At 48.4% G+C, this 22176-nt stretch overlaps 1 protein-coding gene across 1 annotated transcript in view; it reads left to right on the forward strand.

Annotated features, from left to right (window-relative positions):
- Positions 1–6081: 6081 nt before the first annotated feature.
- The window catches only part of ANKDD1A (ankyrin repeat and death domain containing 1A), a 92551-nt gene continuing 76456 nt past the window's right edge, over positions 6082–22176 (forward strand). The window contains exon 1 of the mRNA XM_075342843.1: positions 6082–6196. Within this exon, the coding sequence (XP_075198958.1) occupies positions 6163–6196 (34 nt within the window). The 5' untranslated portion in view covers positions 6082–6162. The remainder of the gene's footprint in view (positions 6197–22176) is intronic.

Consider the following 22176-nt stretch of genomic DNA (forward strand, 5'->3'; position numbering starts at 1 on the left):
CCCCCTTGTCTGCTAATAACCACTCAGACACCAATTTATCTTTGGATAATTTTGGCCATAGCAGCCATTTATTAAACAAATACATAACATGTAAAATTTTGCATTGTGGTAAGGTCCTTGAAGCTAAAACCCTGGTGATTCCCATAACCAAGCCATATAACCAAATTGCTCCCAGCCGTTACCCACACTGGCTCAGGAGCACCAAAGTGTAAGGGTTATTCCTTCATTAACCACCAAAAACACCCACGGGGGCCCCGACATACCCCGTCGGGATCCCCCAAAAATCACCAGGTGACCAACCATTCTGCCAATGAGGGGATCCATACCCGGATGGGTTCCCCGAACCAATTTAGAACCAACTTCAAGGACCCACCAAAAACCTGCCACAACGAGGGCACCTTGATAACCTTCAAGTGCCTGAGACCCCCCCTCAATAGCAAAGCTCGCTCAATACCTCCCTGCAAACCAAGTGCCCACAATCAATCCGTACTGCATTCAAATGCACCCCATCCGCCTACCAAAATTCGTCATCCTCTCGCTCCAGCTCAAAAAGCCGAGCTGCGACTCCCACGTTGCAGCCCCCAAATTTTTTGAGATAACCCTATTAACTTTCACCCGCACCTTATTCAGCTTCTCCACAGACCATGCTTTCCGCCCAAACCCTTCTTGGAACAATGTCCCACCACACAATTATCACGCCTGGAAAAGACACCCATAATCGCAACAAGTCATGCTTAGTATCTTTATCAAAGTCCGAGAAAGCCGCTCACCCAAATAGGTCCCTCGACGCGTAAAACCAAAATGTCAGGGGGCCTGCCCAAATGAGCATAGTTATGCACCCCCTGCAACACCGTATTCCACCCCATACCCCTGATTCCAACCCATCCGACAGGAGCCCTATCCCTCCGACAAAATTTAGCTGTCTCCTGTCCCTTCTCGTATCCGCTCTCTGTGTTCCCCAGCACACATTAGAATGGCCCAAGATCCAGACCAGGCTGGAAAAACGGGGGGGGGTGTCTGAAAAACAAAGCACTAACAAAATTACCAAGTAGCTCCAATACCACCCCAAAGAATGACACCCCCCCCACCCCCCCTCCATCAGAACCAGTCTTCCGATCAATTGCCCCTGAAACATTGCGAACCCACGACTTACAATGCTGAGACTTCCCTCGACCAATCTGTTTAACTGTCTTAGCAGGGAGACCACACCCAGAGGTTTCCACTGCCGTCCCAAGACGAAAAGAATGCAACGCAAACCTCGCCAACCAGACCCAATGATTTCAAACATGCCCACAAAACACTAATGAACTAATATCTGGACAAAAAGACCCGTCCTCGAGACATAACAATGGGCCATCCTGACTCGGGTGGACCTTTGCAAAGCTCAAAACGCACTGCCAATGGCACATACCTGATGCCATAACCTTCCCTAAACGAACCCGCCTGCCCCCACTTTATCCATTTTTGATTTCTGGATCCAAAATTCGATCCCCATGCTCCAAAAATAGGACGTCACTATTACCCAAGCCCCCGGGGCACGTCACCCTGGGAAATACCAATTCGCCAATACACCAAGCCCCGAAAAACCGCCAACGAAAAGCCAACCGCAACAATGATACCTTAATTCCCTACCCAAACATTCCAATAAGCTAAATCACACAGGCCGTCTACCTATGGCCCCTATGCACACCCTTCAACGCCTGAACAACCCAAAAATTTGTTCCCAATCCTGTACACCTCGCAACCAGAAACCAAATGCCAACCCTGTAATCAAATGACTCAACTTCGTGGAAGACCAACCTGTTATCGCCACTCCCCCGATTTCCCAGGAACAGTCCTAACTGGGAATCCTCATTCATCATGCCACCACCCAACCACCACTCCCAGGAACCCATGTGGCCTAATACGCCGCCCACGTGGTACCAGTCAAACTGCCTGAATCCGTGGTCTTGCTGCTTGAAGACCACGCTCCAAAGCTGCGCAGGGGACTACAAGCTGCTGCCGCCCGCCACTACCGCAAAATCCCGGAAACAATCTCACTGAAACAGGAAAGGAAATCCGCTATTAGGTCCTCTATACCTGGTACCTGAGCTGCTGTGACCCGTATTAATTTCCCAACAAATAAAAACCAACCGCCGCAACACCCGAACAACTTGGGTAAAATATGCCGAGCCGTTATTAATCACTAGCACCACCCCCATATTGTCCCAGTTGAACCGGATCTACTTATTCCACAACTGGTCACTCCCCAAATGGAGTGCGACCATCATCGGAAAAAATTTCCAATAGCGACACATTCCTTGTCAACCCCTCCGCCATCCAACTTTCTGGTCACCAATCCGCACATCACTGACCCTGAAAAAAGGCCCCGAAACCTGAGTCACCCGCAGCATCCGTAAACAATTCCAATTTGAAATTAACCACTACCTCATCCTTAAGCAACGAACCACCATTGTCCTGCTCCCCAAAAAATTCTCCCCAAACCAACAAGGCCGCTCAATGTTCCTCCGACAAACTTATGTAGGGGTGAAGAGCAAGCACTCCAGCTGTCGCGCAAGCTAGCCGACGTGAAAACTCGGCCCATTGACCTTACCCGACACGCAAAATTAAGTTTCCCCCAATAGCGATTAAACCTCCTTTAATTGTAACTTCCTCACCCGGCATGCCCTTGCTACCTCAACCTTAAGCGTGGCAACCTGTCGTCAGGAAGCCGAACCTCCCAAATCACTGAGTCAATTACAATGGCCATAAACTAAATACAGGTATTTGGCCGAACAGTTCTTCCCCAGGTGCCAAAGGCACCCCAAAGCCTCTCGCTATCCATTCCATTGCTGCTAGAATTCTTGTGCCTGTGCCGAAACCGCCAATCGCACACACCGACAATTCATCCCGGTAAGGTACCAGTGATGCCAAACCAGAAACATCACGCCCCCCCCATTCTAAAAAAGAACAAAAGGTTTCAACAAATGTGCACGATACTGCACTACCCATTGGCAAGCAAGGGTCTCCAAAACAATTTCCCTTCCAAAAACAAACTAATAACGAACACAATTTTGGATGAACTGGTAAGAGCCGGACAGCTGCCTCAATATCCATCTATTGCCATCAACATACCCCTCCCACAACTCATTACCTACTTTGTAGCCTCATCAAAACGACGTATACAACACCTAACGAAGCTCAGCCAGTATACCATCATTCGCTGACCTACCCCTGGGATGAGACAAATGGTGGATTAGCCGAACTTTACCTGGCTCCTCCTTGGGCCCCCCCCCCCCCCGAATGACGAAACCACAAAATAAGAAAAAGGTAGGGGGGTGACTAACTGTGCCCCCCATTCTCCCCAACGCCACCTCCTTTCCTAACTTTCCACCTACCAGCGCCAAATGCTGATACACCGAGGGAGATTCCTGGTTGTCCCTGGAACTTCAAAAACAGGGGAAGGAATCCTGAAACCCTCCCCAAAACCCAACCTCAAACCTCAGCTTTGGCCCTAACAGGATCCCTATTTAAGTACGGCAGCATCGCAACTAAGCTCACCGGTGTCTGACCCTTGGACATCCCATGGGATGCTCCGTTACAATAGGTGCGGAGATGTCCAAACAACGACAAGTGTCACTGACTTGCCTTCCCCCTCATTAACTTACCAACACGAACTTGACTTCTAGGACCCTGTCTGTCCGTACTGACCACCGGCACCCCAACTTCCTGACCGGCCGGGGAACCCTGCCCCGCCCTGAAATGACTGCCCATATCTGGCTGCCGCCATCACCCGCAACCACAAGCCTATATCCTTCTGATCCCATCTTATGGATGGACGGTCGCCATCCTCTGATGACACTGCTCCTCATAACGGATCCAGGTCTACCCCCCATAAATCCTATAGGCCTCACCAATCGAGCCCATATAGCAAAACCACTGAAAACTATTCTCTGGCGCCTGTCGCCAATTACTCTTGCCCAAACTGCAACGCCTTAAACCTATTAGCATAAGTCTGAGGAATCAAGTGCCATCGCCACTTCTCCCCATCTTCCTTCTTGCTATCGTCTTTTCCCCCTTTGTCAAAATAAATTTTTGCCACCTCCTTACTCCTTTCAGTCTGAACTGCCACTAATTCTGGGGAAGAGACACTCCCAACTGGACTCACTAGCCGCAATGACGGACATATTAACCCAAGCCGCCACTGGCGCCGGGGTTTTCCTGGCCCCTAATCCGGGCCCGCAACTGGCGAACGCAACTTCAATTCTGACAACTCCCCACTCAACGCATTCCCCCTAACACCCGCTGGCACCCCCAAACCGAACCCCAGCTGACCCGTCACCCCCCCTTTACTGTGTACCTAAACAGCATGTGAAGACAAACAAAACATGTAATCATACTCACCAGGCTGCACAAAGGTATAACCTCGCCAGCCGGACCACCTGTATCCTGACGTCCCTCCTGCCGATCTAGCATGACTTGGCTCCTCCCATCCGACTCTGCTCCATTGCTGTTTTAGCCGCGCGGCCCGAGGCCCCGCCGGCCGCATATCCTGGACATGACGATCAGTAGCGCCGACCAACAGGGGAAGCTGCATATTATCCTCAGGGCTCTCCAAGCACGGCCCCCCCTGCTCCGCTCCATGTGGCCCCTCTCCCAGACAGGGCCTCTGTAGCCGCAGGCCCTGAATGCCAGGCCCGATGTAGTTCCGACCGCAGCCGCCTGGCTCCGCCCACCTCACAGGGATCCATCCGGGATACTATCGCTGCAGGGAGGAGAGGCTCAGGGCGCTCGGCCGGTACATCACCAGAGCGCCCCGCCGCACCGCCGACGTCACTCGCCGACAAGGCAGCAGCAGGCCCCGCCCCCAACTCCAGCGTAGGCCTGCCGACTGCCGCCGGGCCCAGCCGCCCGTCTGAATTCCTCCCAGGCCGGGGCCTGCCGGACCTCGCAGCTCGCGGCGTCCGGCCTGGAGGGTCCCCGGAGGGGGCTTCTGTGGCGACGCTGGGCCCTGGGAGTCAGGTCAGGTGACCGCCTCTCTGCCAGTCCAGACCTCCGGGGGCGCCGCTGTCGCAGGGGTGCCGTCCCTGCCCCCCCCCCGGACTCCCACTGAAGATCCTTGCTATCAGGCTCTGCAGCCATCTGGGGGGATGGTCCCAGCAGCAGCTCTCAGCCGCTCCAGGAGCTGATCCCCGGCGTCCATAGCAGGTACAGGGATGGGGACTCTCACTGGTGTCCCAGAGCGGGAAAAGTGCCGCTCCTCCCCCAGCTTCACCTTTTTACTATACCCTGACTTACTCCCCCTCCCCTACCCGTGACATCATGACCTCCACTCCAATCAGTGTCATGCTGGCCTCCACACATGCCCGGGGGGAGGGGGGGGTCAGTGCTCCGGCCATTCTAAAGTACCATTCACAGTTTGCATGTTGTTGTTCCAGTAGTCGCCATCGAGGAGTGGGGGCGATAGGGCACTGGTCACCCGATTACACGAAACCCATCAGATTCTGCATCAGAAGGAGGCCGGCAGGTGAATGTGGATCCCTGATGGCACCCTGCACATTACGCACCAACACTGGTGGTCAGCAGAAGAGGGCCCCTGTGCAGGGACAGTATATGGACCCTTTGCAGCCCAAGAGCTCATCATAATGCACAATTCCGCCTGGTTTGGAGGTAGAAATGCCCCCCCCCTCTTGGTCCTCTGTGCGCCTGCACAGGCTGCATCGATTATATGTCTGCCCCTGCATACTATCCATAGGGCACATATCATGGCATCGTGCCCATATGATGCCAGGATTGTAGGGCCTGCATATAAATGGTGGGTGATGCCATTCAGGACTTCTGGAATGTGCACGGCTGATGCAGCAGGGACAGGAGGGCTGAGGTCAGGGCCCCGGGGCCACCACAGTGAAGTGCAGGGGCAGCATGGACTCCCTGTGGCAGACGCTGGGGGCGCTGTGCTCTCCGTCCGCCGGTGACAGCGGCAGGAGCTCCGCACACACTGTGTGTCTGCCTGTCAGTGACTGTGGCCGGCTCTCCTCCCCCGCCCGTGCCCCTCCCGTGACGTCACCGGCCGGCAGCTCCTGCGCACTGACTGCACATCTTCCCCCAGGAGGGCGCAGGCTGCCCGGGGAAGGGCTGGCGGGGACGGCCGGCGGGATGAGGCTGAGCTGAGGCGGCGGTGGAATGGAGATTGCTCTGCTGTGCGATGATGACATCTGTAAGTGCATGGTGCAGGGCGGGTGGGATCCCGGCATTCCCGGGCGCATCACTGCCACTTCTACCCCGAGTTGTCCGTAGCTTCAGCCTGGCATGTAGCAACTATTCCCCGCTGTCAGGAGGGGCGCATACCGCAGAACGGAGCCGGTGCACGGGGCTGGGATCCGCACCGGCTGCTATGAATTGCGGCAGCTTGATATGAGCAAGTGCATGAGAATTATCCGCAATGACCAATCAGGATGCAGCTCTCACCTTCCAAAGGACCGCTGAGAGATGAGAGCTGGAATCTGATTGGTTGCTGTCAGCTGCCTGTCTCTTCCATGACTATGGGGGGCAGGCGGTGTGTCTGCGGCTTTATTCTCAGGGGTCCTTCCTGTCCAAACAGCGGCATCTGGCTGGTCCGGTAGTTCCATGGATACTGAATGGAGTGAGGTAGAGCACCACATCTCCACTCCATTTAGGATGGGCGATCCTGTTTCCCAGGTTCCAGCTCCCCATTTGTGGGATCTCTGTGGCCCCAGTGCTCAGAACCCACAATGATTAGTATCCTATGGGTTGAGGATAACGCACTGTCTTGGTATTAACCCTACTACGTGTTAAAAATCAGCGTACGCTGCCCACATGTACAAGTGAAAGAGCGAACGGGGGGTCGTTAGATTAGTGAGATGAGGCGATGGGCGTTTTTATAGCATGCTTGAAACTAGATATTGGGAATTACCTGGATTGTCTGGGGTAGTGCATTCTAGTATATTAGTGCAGCATGAGAGAAGTCCTGGAGATGGGAGTGGGAGGTTTGGATTATAGAGGATAGCAGTCTTATCTCATTAGTGCAATGGAGAGGATGGCTAGTGTTGTAGACAGTAGTGAAGGAGGAGATGTAGGGTGGTGCAAAATTGTGGAGAGCTTTCTGGGTAAGGCTGGTTTCACACTACGTTTATTTAACATCCGTCCATAACGTTTTTTTAGCGGAAAAACGGATCCAGTGCAAATGCGTTTTCACTTCAATGCATTTGCAATGGACTCGCGTCCACCTGCGTTCGCATGCGTTAGACACAGGATCCGTACTTTTGCGTTATTTTAACATGTTTCAAAAACGCTACTTGTAGCGTTTTTTACCTTTGTCAAAATAACGCATCTCACAGGATCCTTCACATTGCGCCGCGAACTGCAATGCATTTCAATGAGCGCTGGATCCTGCCTAGCAGAATGCGTTGAGTTGCGTTGTAACAGGATCCTGCTTTTGTACTGAGCGTGCCCAGAACCAGTCTCGCGTGATCTGTCTCTCTTTCCTCCTCCCTCCCTCACCCTCTCTATCTCTGTCTTTCCCCCTTCCTCTCCTCCCTCTCTCTCCCACCTGAGAGCTGCGGACACTCGTAACCAAGGTAAATATCGGGTAACCACTTCTCTTAGTTACCCGATGTTTACGTTGGTTACGTGTGCAGGCAGCCCTGCTCCTAGCAGCTGCAGACACTCGTAACCAAGATAAATATCGGGTATCCAAGCCCGATGTTTACCTTGGTTACGAGCGTCTGCAGCTGTCAGAAGCCGGCTCCCAGTCTGGCACGTTTAGTTCCCATCACTCCCGATCACATGACTCCAATGCCCGCCCCTAAACATCCAGTGACAGGATCCTGCAAAGTAAGACATGCGTTTACATGCGTTTCTTGCTGTAAAAGCAGGATCCGCTTTTGCAGCAAAAAAACGTTCAGGACGCATGTTAAAGAAACGTAGTGTGAAAGCAGCCTAAGGCTGCTTTCACACTACGTTTTTTTAACATGCGTCAGGAACGTTTTTTTGCTGCAAAAGCGGATCCTGCTTTTACAGCAAAAAACGCATGCTAAGGCTACTTTCACACATCCGGCTTGAGCTCTGCGGCTCAATCCGGCTGTGAAGCCTATGCAACGGATGCGGTGAAAACACCGCATCCTTTGCATAAGTTTTTTACATGCGGCCGGTCCGGTTTTTGCCGCTTGCGGCATGCTACTGAGCATGCGCAGTGGCAAAAACCGCATGCGGCGGCCGGATGCGTTTTTTGCCGCATCGCGCCGCATCCGGCTTCCATAGGGATGCATTGGGAAAAGCGCCGCATCGGCCGGATGCGGCACGATGCGGGTTTTTTTGCCGGAGCAAAAAACGTGCCAGGGAACGTTCCATCCGGCCGCTGCATCGGCTAAATCTGCCGCATGCGGCAAAAGCCGGACCGAACGCAAGCCCATGCGGCACAATGCGGCACTAATTAAAGTCTATGCAGGAAAAACGCAACCGGCAGCAAAAAAAAAGGTTGCGGTTTTCCTGCAAAGTGCCGGATTGTGCCGCATTGCAAAAGCCGGAGGTGTGAAAGCAGCCTAACGCATCTGTTATTTTGCAGGATCCTGTCACTGGATGTTTAGGGGCGGGCATTGGAGTCATGTGATCGGGAGTGAGGGGAACTAAACGTGCCAGACTGGGAGCCGGCATCTGACAGCTGCAGACGCTCGTAACCAAGGTAAACATCGGGCTTGGATACCCGATATTTATCTTGGTTACGAGTGTCTGCAGCTGCTAGGAGCCGGGCTCCCTGCACACGTAACCAACGTAAACATCGGGTAACTAAGAGAAGTGGTTACCCGATATTTACCTTGGTTACGAGTGTCCGCAGCTCTCAGGTGGGAGAGAGAGGGAGGAGAGGAAGGGAGAAAGACAGAGATAGAGAGGGTGAGGGAGGGAGGAGGAGAGAGAGACAGATCACGCGAGACTGGTTCTGGGCATGCTCAGTACTTTCTGGGCACGCTCAGTACAAAAGCAGGATCCTGTTACAACGCAACTCAACGCATTCTGCTAGGCAGGATCCAGCGCTCATTGAAATGCATTGCAGCTCGCGGCGCAATGTGAAGGATCCTGTGAGATGCGTTATTTTGACAAAGGTAAAAAACGCTACAAGTAGCGTTTTTGAAACATGTTAAAATAACGCAAAAGTACGGATCCTGTGTCTAACGCACGCAAACGCATGCGAACGCAGGTGGACGCGAGTCCATTGCAAATGCATTGAAGTGAAAACGCATTTGCACTGGATCCGTTTTTCTGCTAAAAAAACGTTATGGACGGATGTTAAATAAACGTAGTGTGAAACCAGCCTAAGAGTGATAAAGTTATATTTGATTCTGTAGTAGATGGGCAACCAGTGCAAAGACTGGCACATTGTGGAGGTATCAGTGTAGTGGTTGGACTGAAATATGATCCTGGTTGTCGCTTTCATGATAGATTGGAGAGGGGAGAGTTTAGTGAAGAGACCAATTAGTAGAAGGTCTCTACTAATAGAGTAGTCCAGGCGAGAATGAATCGGAGCAACAGTAAGAAGCTTTTACATAGGTTGAATACGAGACGTTTTTGAGGTTCAGGTGACCTGATCGAATGATTGGCTAGAGGGAGAAAAGGAAGGATCCGAGTCTAATATCACATGAAGACAGCGGGCGTGTAACTGTAGAACCCCTCACTGAATTGCGGTTTTGGTAAAGTTAATAAAGGGGATGGGGGAAAACAAGTTCATTTTTTGACAGATTCAGTTGTAGATAGAATGAGGACATGGTGTTGGAGACAGCGGGTGGACAATAATTTGTATTTTGTATTAGGCTCACCTCACATCAACGGTATTTTGCCGCAAAACCGGATCCATCACAAATGCATTTCAGTTCAATTAATTTCCAATGGGATCGCGGCAAGATGCAGTCACATGCGGTTGCGTGCATCATACACAACCGCATGTGACCGCATCTTGCCGCGATCCCAATAGAAATGAATTGAACTGAAATGCATTTGTGATGGATCCGGTTTTGCGGCAAAATACCGCTGATGTGAGCGCCGCAGAGATTATCCTCTACTAGGACAACCCCTTCTCATCCCCCATGTTTGCCTGCTTTAAAATTAAAATCCTGATACTCTCCTAATCTGCCAACACCATTCCAGTAGTATCGGTACTCGATTTCCGGAGGCACATGTAAGGTTTTTGCATCAGGTGGCCCCCCTGCGCCCAAACAGCGCCAGCTTCTCTCTCCCCGCCTTTGGACGTATAAAGCTGCTTTCACACTACGTTTTTTTAACATGCGTCATGAACGTTTTTTTGCTGTAAAAGCGGATCCTGCTTTTACAGCACAAAAACGCATGCAAACGCGTTATTTTTGCAGGATCCTGTCACTTTAAGTTTATGGGCGGGCATTGGAGTCATGTGATCGGGAGTCAGTGGAACTAAACGTGATAGACTGGGAGCCGGCTTCTCACAGCTGTGGAGGCTCGTAACCAAGGTAAACATCGGGTAACTTGCTTGGATACCCGATATTTATCTTGGTTACGAGCATCCGCAGCTGCTAGGAGCCGGGCTGCTTTCTCCCTGCACACGTAACCAACGTAAACATAGGGTAACTAAGAGAAGCGCTTTGCTTGGTTACCCGATATTTATCTTGGTTATGAGTGTCCGCAGCTCTCAGGCGGGAGAGAGAGGAGAGGGAGGGGGAGAGAGGGACTGATCACCCGAGGCTGGTTTTTGGGCATGCTCAGTAGAGCAAGCAGGATCCTGTCTATCAGCATGCCAGCGTTCACATACGTTTGCATGCAGTATAGTCAGGATCCAGCAATTTGCAGTATTTGGACGCAGCTCAAAAACGCTACAAGTAGCGTTTTTGAAAAATGTTAAAAAACTGCAACTCGCTGGATCCTCACTATAACGCACGCAAACGCAGGTGAACGCATGTCCATTGCAAATGCATTGAAATGAAAACGCATTTGCACTGGATCCGTTTTTGCGTTAAAAAAACGTTCATGAACGCATCTTAAAAAAACGTAGTGTGAAAGCAGCCTAAAGTAATCAAGAGAAAGTGAGTGGCACCTTCCAGTGTTTATAAAGAAAAAAAAAAGGACCATTTTTGGCTTTGAGATTTCAATTCTCATTTATTGCCACATTGGTTATAAATGATGTGAACAGTGTTATCAGTGGTATATGTAAATAAGAATTAAGTGATCGCTTCATACCGAGGCTCCGGTAAAGCTGTACGCTGCTCCTGCAGCTTCCCTGGGCTGCTCATTATCGCTTATTTCAAATGCACTGCTTTACTCGCCCACCAGTTGGCCTGGCCTCTGTGATTGGTTGCAGTCAGATGCGCCCCCAGCCTGTGTGACGGCGTCTGCCTGCATTCATTGCTCATCGTGGCTCATTCATTCACTGAAGCTCACAGTGGGCAGTCATGTTCTATGGCCGCTTGCTGTGACTGAGATATATCAGAGCTGGAATCGCCATGGGATCTCGTGTGGATTACGTCGGACCTGCAGGGGTGTGTTGGGGTTAATAAAGTGGTGAAAGAGGGTGTGTTTTTGTATTTTATTTCAAATAAAGGATTTTTTTTGGTGTGTGTGTTTTTTTACTTTCATTTACAGATTATTGATGTGGGGTGTTTCATAAGACGCCAGTGCCATCACTAATCTAGGGTTTAGTAGCAGTTGTGTGCTGTTATGAACCCCTTATTACCCTGATTGCCACCGCACTATGGCAACGGGAAGAGCAAGGTAAAGCAATGGGTTTGTCACATCTAATGGATGTGACAACTCCGGGCGGCTGGAGGCTGATATTTTTAGGCTAGGTCTCTCCAGTCCCAGCTGTTGGGCTTTATCTTGGCGGGGTATCAAAATTGCGGGGAACCACACGTCGTTTTTTAAAATTATTTATTTAAATAATTTTAAAAGAAGCCGCATGCTTTTCCTCTTATGCTGGAGTCGCACCTGCAAGAGACTCGCATTGCATCACCCGGCACAACTGCACACTCTCCTGACAGGAGCAGGTCAGCTGCATGTATTTCTATGCAGCTTCATGCTCGTGTCCGGAGAGTGTCAGGCCATGCCGTGTGATGCGAGACGAGACTCTCGAGTCCCTCACAGGTGCGACTCTGGCCTTATGTTGATACACGGCCAAGATAAAGCTCAACAGCTGGCGGATGCAGCCTGTGACCGTGGGCTTTATCTTTGCTGGGTATCACAATACGGGCCGATACGCCGATTGTTTTATTCATTTATTTTCATACCACGACATTGACCCTCAGACACTTCCACCGCTTTCCCCGCCCAATGGCCGTCCTGGTGCCTGTGATTGGTTGCAGTCAGCTGACACACTGCCACTCCTGATGGGGGCACGTCTAACTGCAACCAATTACACGTCCCGGGGAGTGGGGAAAGCAGTGAATATTCAATGAGGGTTAATCGTCGGCTCCGGAAAGGAATGCGTGACCTGGAAGCAGCTTGCCGCCATGAAGGATCTTCGGTGAGTATACCGTGTGCACTTCTACCCCCCCATCCCTTCTACCAACATTTTTAATCTTCGGATTCTGGTCCCCATAGACTTATATGGGGAACAGATCTGGATTTTATTTTTGTTTTTAAATTTAGCAGGGACCCGCCGGTCTTGGTTTTCTGCGAGTCCGCCCAGTTCTACTCACAATTTGTCTGCTCCCTCTTATCAGTTGGTGGTGGTTCTACGCACCAAATTTGAGGTAATTTTGAGTGATTTATATGCACCAGAATAGAGTCTGGCGTGTCAAATTTACTATACCTTTTTTAAACCTACATTGACGCACATTTAGGCAAATATTTTTAGGGATGTAGTTTGCAAACTTAACTTGTTTTTACTAGTTAAACCCTTTATCATCTATGCTTCAATTAAGTTGATTGTGGGGGTCCAACCGCTGAGACTGCACTGATTGTCCAACCGCTGAGACTGCACTGATTGTCCAACCGCTGAGACTGCACTGATTGTCCAACCGCTGAGACTGCACTGATTGTCCAACCGCTGAGACTGCACTGATTATCCAACCGCTGAGACTGCACTGATTATCCAACCGCTGAGACTGCACTGATTGTCCAACCGCTGAGACTGAGGCTGCTGTACAAAGCCAAGCACAGTGCTCCGCAGCCCCATAGGGAATGAATGAGGCAGCGGGGCATATGCACACTGCCACTCTATACTAAGGCTATGTGCGCACGTTGCATACTGGCCCTGCAGAAATTTCTGCAGCGATTTGAACAGCACACGTGCGTTTCAAATCGCTGCAGAAACAAAAGCCGATTTCATGTGCTCTGCATGTAGCCCCTCCCAGCCCCTGCCATAGACAGAGCGGGGGCTACATGCAGAGCGCAGGAAAGAAGTGACATGTCACTTCTTAGAACGCGCGCTTCGGGCAGCAGCAGAGGCGCTGCGCTCTAATACGCCATGTGCGCACGGCTCCTGCACAATCTCAATAGATTGTGCAGGGGACGCAGGACGCATGCAGTTACGCTGCGGTGCAGATCGCAGCGTAACTGCATGCAATTACGCAACGTGCACACATAGCCTGACAGGGATAACCCTTCCCTGTTCTGCTGATCAACACGGGTCCCAAGCGGTTGGACCAATCAATAGGTGATAACTTGTTATACTGCATAGCCCATTTTAATTAAAATAAATCTGTCAGCAGGATTTCATTCCTCAGATTTTTTAAATGTGCATTTAGCTTTTTTTTTTTTAAATATCTTTACATCCAGTTTGTTACCCAGTTATTTAGAAATCTGCTTTTGAATTGATATACAAATGAGGCTAAAAAGCTATTGTAGGTCTGAAGCCTCTGTCACTCCAGCTCTATTCCCTGACCAGAGTGATCTCCTCCTACTTAGCGAACAGTCTCTATGCTGTGTGACTTCAGACAAAGGAGCCTTATGTCAAGCAGCAGGAGGTGGTGGTGGTGCTGGGCATAAAATAGAGCTGGAGTGACAGAAGCTTCAGATCTACAGCGTCATTTGTATATCAGTTCACATGCTGATTTCTCAGTAATGGAGGAGTGGACTGGCCATGTAAAGGTTTTGCTGCTCTTTGTCTATAAAAGAGCTCCATGCACATATACATAGCTTGGGGGGGGGGTGAAATCCTGCTGGCAGATTCCATTTAAAGACCTAAATATTCTGCAGTGGTGCAGTATGACAACCTTGGCACATGGTAAGGGAAAGTGTGTAATCTGCAAGGGTTAGTGCAATTTGCACCATTTCGACACCGAATTGATGTATTCCTGATTGCATTTTACAGTGTAAGTTATAGTAATGGGTTCTGTTAAAAAGAGAATGTTCCAAATGTGTGATCCGAGGACTTCTGCAGGTTTGGAATCATTTGCGATGTTCTGTCTCTTATCTTACATTCACTGCTGAAGTTTGGCTTTGTATTAGCATAATGCTGTACGTATCGCAAAGTTGGAAATATTACAGTCATGTTTCCGTTCACCATGGTAACTGTCGGCTTGTTGGGCCTGGAGAACGCGGCTCTTGTAGTTAATGATTAGTAGAACAATGGATGCTGCGGCTTGTTGGCGGCTGAGGTGAGGTGTATGAAGCTGCCAGTCTGCTCTGGTGAAGGTTATTACTCCCGTTACATTTCCTTCTTCCTTGTTGTGATGTTTCGTACATATTTTCATCATTGTTTCAGTCGTATATAAAGTGGAGCAAAAAAAAAAATCTCGGGACCATTGTGCAGCGCGGCCAAGTCCCTGCCAACCTCTCCCTACCTACTGGCATTACTGGCGCTTCTTCTGATTACTGGGCCTTAATAATCTATGGTACTATTTACATGTCTCTTTTTTATCGGTGTCACAGATTAAAATCGACGATATAAGTCTGAGTCCATGAAAATCACGGATGACATCAGTGAGCAGTCTGTGATTAACATTGTTCTGTATCATTCATTTATCCGTATGTGAAAATCACTGATGAAACCCTTATGGTAAAAAGTGACAGTGACCGAACCCTGATGATAAAAAGTGATAGTGACCGAACCCTGATGGTAAAAAGTGACAGTGACCGAACCCTGTTGGTAAAAAGTGACAGTGACCGAACCCTGATGGTAAAAAGTGACAGTGACCGAACCCTGATGGTAAAAAGTGATACTGACCGAACCCTAATGGTAAAAAGTGACACTGACCGAACCCTGATGGTAAAAAGTGACAGTGACCGAACCCTGATGGTAAAAAGTGACCTGGACCGAACCCTGATGATAAAAAGTGACAGTGACCGAACCCTGATGGTAAAAAGTGACAGTGACCGAACCCTGTTGGTAAAAAGTGATACTGACCGAACCCTGTTGGTAAAAAGTGACAGTGACCGAACCCTGATGGTAAAAAGTGATACTGACCGAACCCTAATGGTAAAAAGTGACACTGACCGAACCCTGATGGTAAAAAGTGACAGTGACCGAACCCTGATGGTAAAAAGTGACCTGGACCGAACCCTGATGATAAAAAGTGACAGTGACCGAACCCTGATGGTAAAAAGTGACAGTGACCAAACCCTGATGGTAAAAAGTGACAGTGACCGAACCCTGATGGTAAAAAGTGACAGTGACCAAACCCTGATGGTAAAAAGTGACAGTGACCGAACCCTGATTGTAAAAAGTGACCTGGACCGAACCCTGATGATAAAAAGTGACAGTGACCGAACCCTGATTGTAAAAAGTGACCTGGACCGAACCCTGATGGTAAAAAGTGATACTGACCGAACCCTGATGGTAAAAAGTGACCTGGACCGAACCCTGATGGTAAAAAGTGACCATAACCGAACCCTGATGGTAAAAAGTGACACTGACCGAACCCTGATGGTAAAAAGTGACACTGACCGAACCCCGATGGTAAAAAGTGACACTGACCGAACCCGATGGTAAAAAGTGACCATAACCGAACCCTGATGGTAAAAAGTGACACTGACCGAACCCCGATGGTAAAAAGTGACACTGACTGAACCCTGATGGTAAAAAGTGACACTGACTGAACCCTGATGGTAAAAAGTGACCATAACCGAACCCTGATGGTAAAAAGTGACACTGACCGAACCCCGATGGTAAAAAGTGACCATAACCGAACCCTGATGGTAAAAAGTGACACTGACTGAACCCTGATGGTAAAAAGTGACACTGACTGAACCCTGATGGTAAAAAGTGACCATAACCGAACCCTGATGGTAAAAAGTGACACTGACCGAACCCCGATGGTAAAAAGTGACCATAACCGAACCCTGATGGTAAAAAGTGACACTGACTGAACCCTGATGGTAAAAAGTGACACTGACCGAACCCTGATGGTAAAAAGTGACACTGACTGAACCCTGATGGTAAAAAGTGACACTGACCGAACCCTGATGGTAAAAAGTGACACTGACCGAACCCTGATGGTAAAAAGTGACCATAACCGAACCCTGATGGTAAAAAGTGACACTGACCGAACCCCGATGGTAAAAAGTGACACTGACTGAACCCTGATGGTAAAAAGTGACACTGACTGAACCCTGATGGTAAAAAGTGACACTGACTGAACCCTGATGGTAAAAAGTGACCATAACCGAACCCTGATGGTAAAAAGTGACACTGACTGAACCCTGATGGTAAAAAGTGACACTGACTGAACCCTGATGGTAAAAAGTGACACTGACCGAACCCCGATGGTAAAAAGTGACACTGACTGAACCCTGATGGTAAAAAGTGACCATAACCGAACCCTGATGGTAAAAAGTGACACTGACCGAACCCCGATGGTAAAAAGTGACACTGACCGAACCCGATGGTAAAAAGTGACACTGACCGAACCCCGATGGTAAAAAGTGACACTGACCGAACCCCGATGGTAAAAAGTGACACTGACCGAACCCTGATCGTAAAAAAGGGACACTGACTGAACCCTGATGGTAAAAACTGACACACTCAGATTATATTGGGGTTTTTTGTGAATGTGAAAAATCATGGATGTCTAAATGAGGCTTCAGGCTATGCAGTGGTGGAGTTTTTAAAGCTTTTTAAAGTATTGGAAGCATAAACCACTTCATTTTTTTTTTTTGAGGGAAGTTCTTGGAGTTTTCTTTTTCTTGATGCATTTCCTGAAGCAAGGTTTTATTTCTTTAAGAACACTCAGCGGTATTTAGCAATATAAGGGAAAGGCATGGCCACAATGGTGCTGTTATAGTGATTGAACAGGTACTTTAGGCAAAAGAATCTGATCTCTGGTTCTTTAATCAGCCTCTGAAGTTTTCTAATGAGAACTCTGTGCATCAGGGCAGGACTGGGAGAGGGCGTTCTTCTGCCCCTCCGACCCCCTATGTGCATGACCAGTCACTGATTATTCAGTAATCTGACATAAAATCGCGCAGAGGGCGGTGCTTGTGCAGAACGAGATCTCGGCTCAATGACGTCTTCATCAAGTCAAAATTTCGATTTGGGCATGCACCACTTCAGGCACCGTTTTATTGAAGATACACGCCCCCTGATGAAGCAGGGTGAAACACACGTTGGGGTGCGTAGTCACACAGCTGCAGGTATGTTACCTTGATTGATTATTGGGTCATTTTTGGCTTCTATCTTACAGATTCTATGTTATCATTAGCAGCAACAGGCATACTTTTATTATACTAGTTGCACACAGCACTTTACTCTTGGACGCCATTATTGCATTACACTATATATACCATCTGCATAGTCCATTGCCCTCATATGCTGCCAACACCCTGTTTACTCTTTTTATCACTCTTTTATGTAGCTACTATTTCTGTTCTTTTTGTTTTGTACACACCAATGACACCAGTTTTAGGGTACCTTCACACTTAGCGATGCAGCAGCGATCCGACCAGCGATCTGACCTGGTCAGGATCGCTGCTGCATCGCTACATGGTCGCTGGTGAGCTGTCAAACAGGCAGATCTCACCAGCGACCACTGAACAGCCCCCAGCCAGCAGCGACGTGCAAGCGACGCTGCGCTTGCACGGAGCCGCCGTCTGGAAGCTGCGGAGACTGGTAACTAAGGTAAACATCGGGTATGGTTACCCGATGTTTACATTAGTTACCAGTGTGAGCAGGGAGCAGGGAGCAGCGCACACTGAGCGCTGGCTCCTTGCTCTCCTAGCTGCTGTACACATCGGGTTAATTAACCCGATGTGTACAGCAGCTACATGTGCAGAGAGCCGGAGCCGGCAGCACAGGCAGCGTGAGAGCTGCTGGTAACTAAGGTAAATATCGGGTAACCACCTTGGTTACCCGATGTTTATCTTGGATACAGCTTACCTCAGCTGTCAGATGCCGGCTCCTGCTCCCTGCTTGCTTCATTTGTCGCTCTCTTGCTGTCACACACAGCGATCTGTGTGTCACAGCAGGAGAGCGGCTTTGAAGAAAACAAACCAGGGCTGTGTGTAACGAGCAGCGATCTCGCAGCAGGGGCCAGATCGCTGCTCAGTGTCACACACAGCGAGATCGCTAATGAGGTCACTGCTGCGTCACAAAAACCGTGACTCAGCAGCGATCTCGGCAGCGAGCTCGCTGTGTGTGAAGCACCCCTTACTCGCTCTTCACCTAAGTGACTTATCCCAAAAGCCATTGTATTCCTCTATCCTATTGCAGTCCATTGTTTCTGATCTATATTTATTCACTGGCTTGTAACCTTGCCACTATATTGCTACATGCCTGTGGAATACTTTGTCTGGGTGTTGCCCCATTTACCTTTGCCTTGCTCACTTTATTATGCATATTTTTCTTTTAAAGTATGTTAATAAATATTGTTTTTAATATCTGTGGATCTCTGGCACCTTTCCTCGTTCCTCTGGCCTCCTGCCTATGGATTATGTTGATAGATTCTTAAATGTGCCAAAAAAACACTGGAAAATTATTAATCATAAAAAAAGCCAAAATGACCACAAAAAGCAAAGGGTTACAAAATGCTGAGAAAATGCCAGAGAGAAGGAGCAAATCCTGAAGCTTTATCCACTTGACAAACTGACCTTTTTGACCATCGAAGTAAAATGCAGTGTGAACATAGCCTAACGCTTCCTCCATATTATTATTATTATTATTATTATTATTATTATTATTATTATTATTATTATTTTATTTTTATTATTACTCTTAGAGCACACTACATTATTTAGGGAACAAAAGAAATTAGACAAAAGATACATCTAAGTGGTAACAAACCTATTGTGTTTAATATTTCTCTACATTTCTGCTGCAAAAAAGCATCAAAACGCACTGTAAATGAAATTACTAAGAATGATCGAATTCCTCAAATATTCGGCTATGCCCATATTCGCCGAATAGGTCGCCGCTATTCGACTATTTGCGAATATTCGATGTGCAATGTAAGTCTATGGGAAACCCGAATAGTTGCCGAATAGCAACTATTTGGGCTTCCCATAGACTTACATTGGGCATCGAATATTCACATAGCGGCGACCTATTCATCGGATAGTCGCAAAGCCGAATATTGCCGAATATTTGTGATATTCAATCATCCCTAGAAATTACCCTTTTAGAAGGGAAAAAAAAGCAAGACTACAGAGCTAATATGTAGGTGTTACAGATGCACTTACACATTACAGTTATTATGTCTGCACTAATTTGACCGTAATGTTCTTTATTAGGAAAAGTCAGATAATGATAGCAATGATTTTAATCTAGGATACATTTACTGCTGATTGTTCTCTGCTTACAACGGGCAATTACTGTTAAAACCACAGTTGAGTGCACTAATTGCACCAATAATTGATACCTATAAAAGCCACCACAAGCAAAGAAATGGTCAAACAATTTCCCTGGTGTTTAACCCGTCTGACTCTGTTTATACTTCAGTTTCAGCAGCCATGTGATTCTAGTAGAGCGTGCTTACTCCATGTTTTCCCTCTATTTATAATTGTATCATTCTACCAAAAAATGTTGCAATTTGAGGGGAAACGCCATGTATGATATACAGCTAGGTCAAGCAATGTGTGGATGACGGGCCACCACATCAAAACCCTGTCATGGCTAGTCCAATCTCCAGACCTGAATCTCATTGAAAACCTCTGGAATGTAATCAAGAGGAAGATGGATAGTCACAAGCCATCAAACAAAGAAGAACTTATGTTTTTGTGCCAGGAGGGGCATAAGGTCACCCAAAAGCAGTGTGAAAGACTGGTGGAAAGCATGCCAAGACGCATGAAAGCTGTGATTATAAATCATGGTCATGCCACAAAATCCTGATTTCTGAACTCCTCCTGAGTTAAAACATTATTAGTATTGTTGCTTCTAAATTATTATGAACTTGTTTTCTTTGCATTATTTGAGGTCTGAAAGCAATGCATTTTTTGTTATTTTAACAATTTCTCATTTTCAGAAAATAAATACTAAATTTTTTGCTTGGAGATTTGGAGTCAGGTTGTCAATAGTTTATAGAATAAAAGAACAATTTACATTTTACTCAAAAATATAAAAACTGAAAATTTGGAAGTGGTCTCTTAATTTTTGCCAGAGCTGTATGTGTGTTGTGCTATAGTTATTGCTGTTGGGGTCACGTCTACCCAAATAGATTTCACTGTCAGCAAAAGTAAGATTATATATGGTGGTTATTGAACAACTACTAATTGGCTATATGCAAAACTGGCTGGCCAGACTAGCACAACAGCCTGTATGGCTAGAACAGGATGCTAAGACACCGGCTCGGTATATCCTGCTCTGTTTGCACGGGATGGAATTTCCCTTCTAACAATTCCGCTAAGAATGAAATACTAACTAGACAAGGAAATGTGTCCTTCCAGTGATCTCTGATCGCAGATCTTATGCTTAAGGTACTGTCACACTAAGTGACGCTCCAGCGATCCCACCAGCAACCTGACCTGGCAGGGATCACTGAAGCGTCGCTACACGGGTTGCTGGTGAGCTGTCACACAGGCAGATCTCACCAGCAACCAGTGACCAGCCCCCATCCAGCAGCGACGCGTGGAAGCGATGCTGCACTTGGTAACTAAGGTAAATATCGGGTAACCAACCCGATATTTACCTTGGTTACCAGCGCACACCGCTTAGCGCTGGCTCCCTGCACTCCTAGCCAGAGTACACATCGGGTTAATTACCCGATGTGTAGTATGGCTATGTGTGCAGAGAGCAGGAGCAGGCACTGGCAGCGTGAGAGCGGCGGACGCTGGTAACGAAGGTAAATATCGGGTAACCAAGGAAAGGGCTTCTTGGTTACCCGATATTTACATTGGTTACCAGCGTCCACAGAAGCCGGCTCCCTGCTCACTGCACATTCAGTTGTTGCTCTGTCGCTGTCACACACAGTGATGTGCGCTTCACAGCGGGAGAGCAACAACTAAAAAATGGTCCAGGACATTCAGCAATAACCAACGACCTCACAGCAGGGGCCAGGTTGTTGCTGGATGTCACACAAAGCAACATCGCTAGCAACATCGCTGTTGCGTCACAAAAGTCGTGCTTCAGCAGTGATGTTGCTTAGTGAGACGTGGCCTTTAGTCTACCCTCATCTAAGGGCTGATATCTGTAATGTACGGAGCCTGTATGTTTCCTATAGCTGTATACAGGCTTTGATTTTTATTTAGAATGAAACACCTGAGATGCAATTGAAGTGGAGACTTTCAGGTTTATTTAAAGGGAACCTGTCACCACTTTTTTTGGCTGTAAGCTTCGGCCACCACCACGGGGCTCTTATCTACAGCATTCTAACATGCTGTATATAAGAGCCCAGGCTGCTGTGAAAACATAAAAAACACTTTATAATACTTACCTAACGGTCGCGCTGCGGTGGAATTGGGTCACGGAGGCGCCTCCGTTGTCCGGTGCCGGCGCCGCCTCTTTCGGCCATCTTCGTCCTCCTTCTTCTGAAGCCGCGGTGCATGACGCATCCTACGTCATACACACTCGCCAGCATTCACGTCCTGAGCAGGCGCACTTTGATCTGCCCTGAGCAGGGCAGATCAAAGTATTGTAGTGCGCCTGCGCATGACCGGCGACTGTGTATGAGGAAGACACGTCATGCACACAGGCTTCAGAAAGAGAAGGACGAAGATGGCCGAAAGAGGCGGCGCCGGCACCGGACAAGGGAGACGCCTCCGTGACCCAATTCAACCGCAGCGCCACCTCCTAGGTAAGTATTATAAAGTGTTTTTTATGTTGTCACAGTGGCGTGGGCTCTTATATACAGCATG

Source organism: Anomaloglossus baeobatrachus, chromosome 4 (genome assembly GCF_048569485.1).
Source record: "Anomaloglossus baeobatrachus isolate aAnoBae1 chromosome 4, aAnoBae1.hap1, whole genome shotgun sequence".
Lineage (NCBI taxonomy): Eukaryota > Metazoa > Chordata > Amphibia > Anura > Aromobatidae > Anomaloglossus > Anomaloglossus baeobatrachus.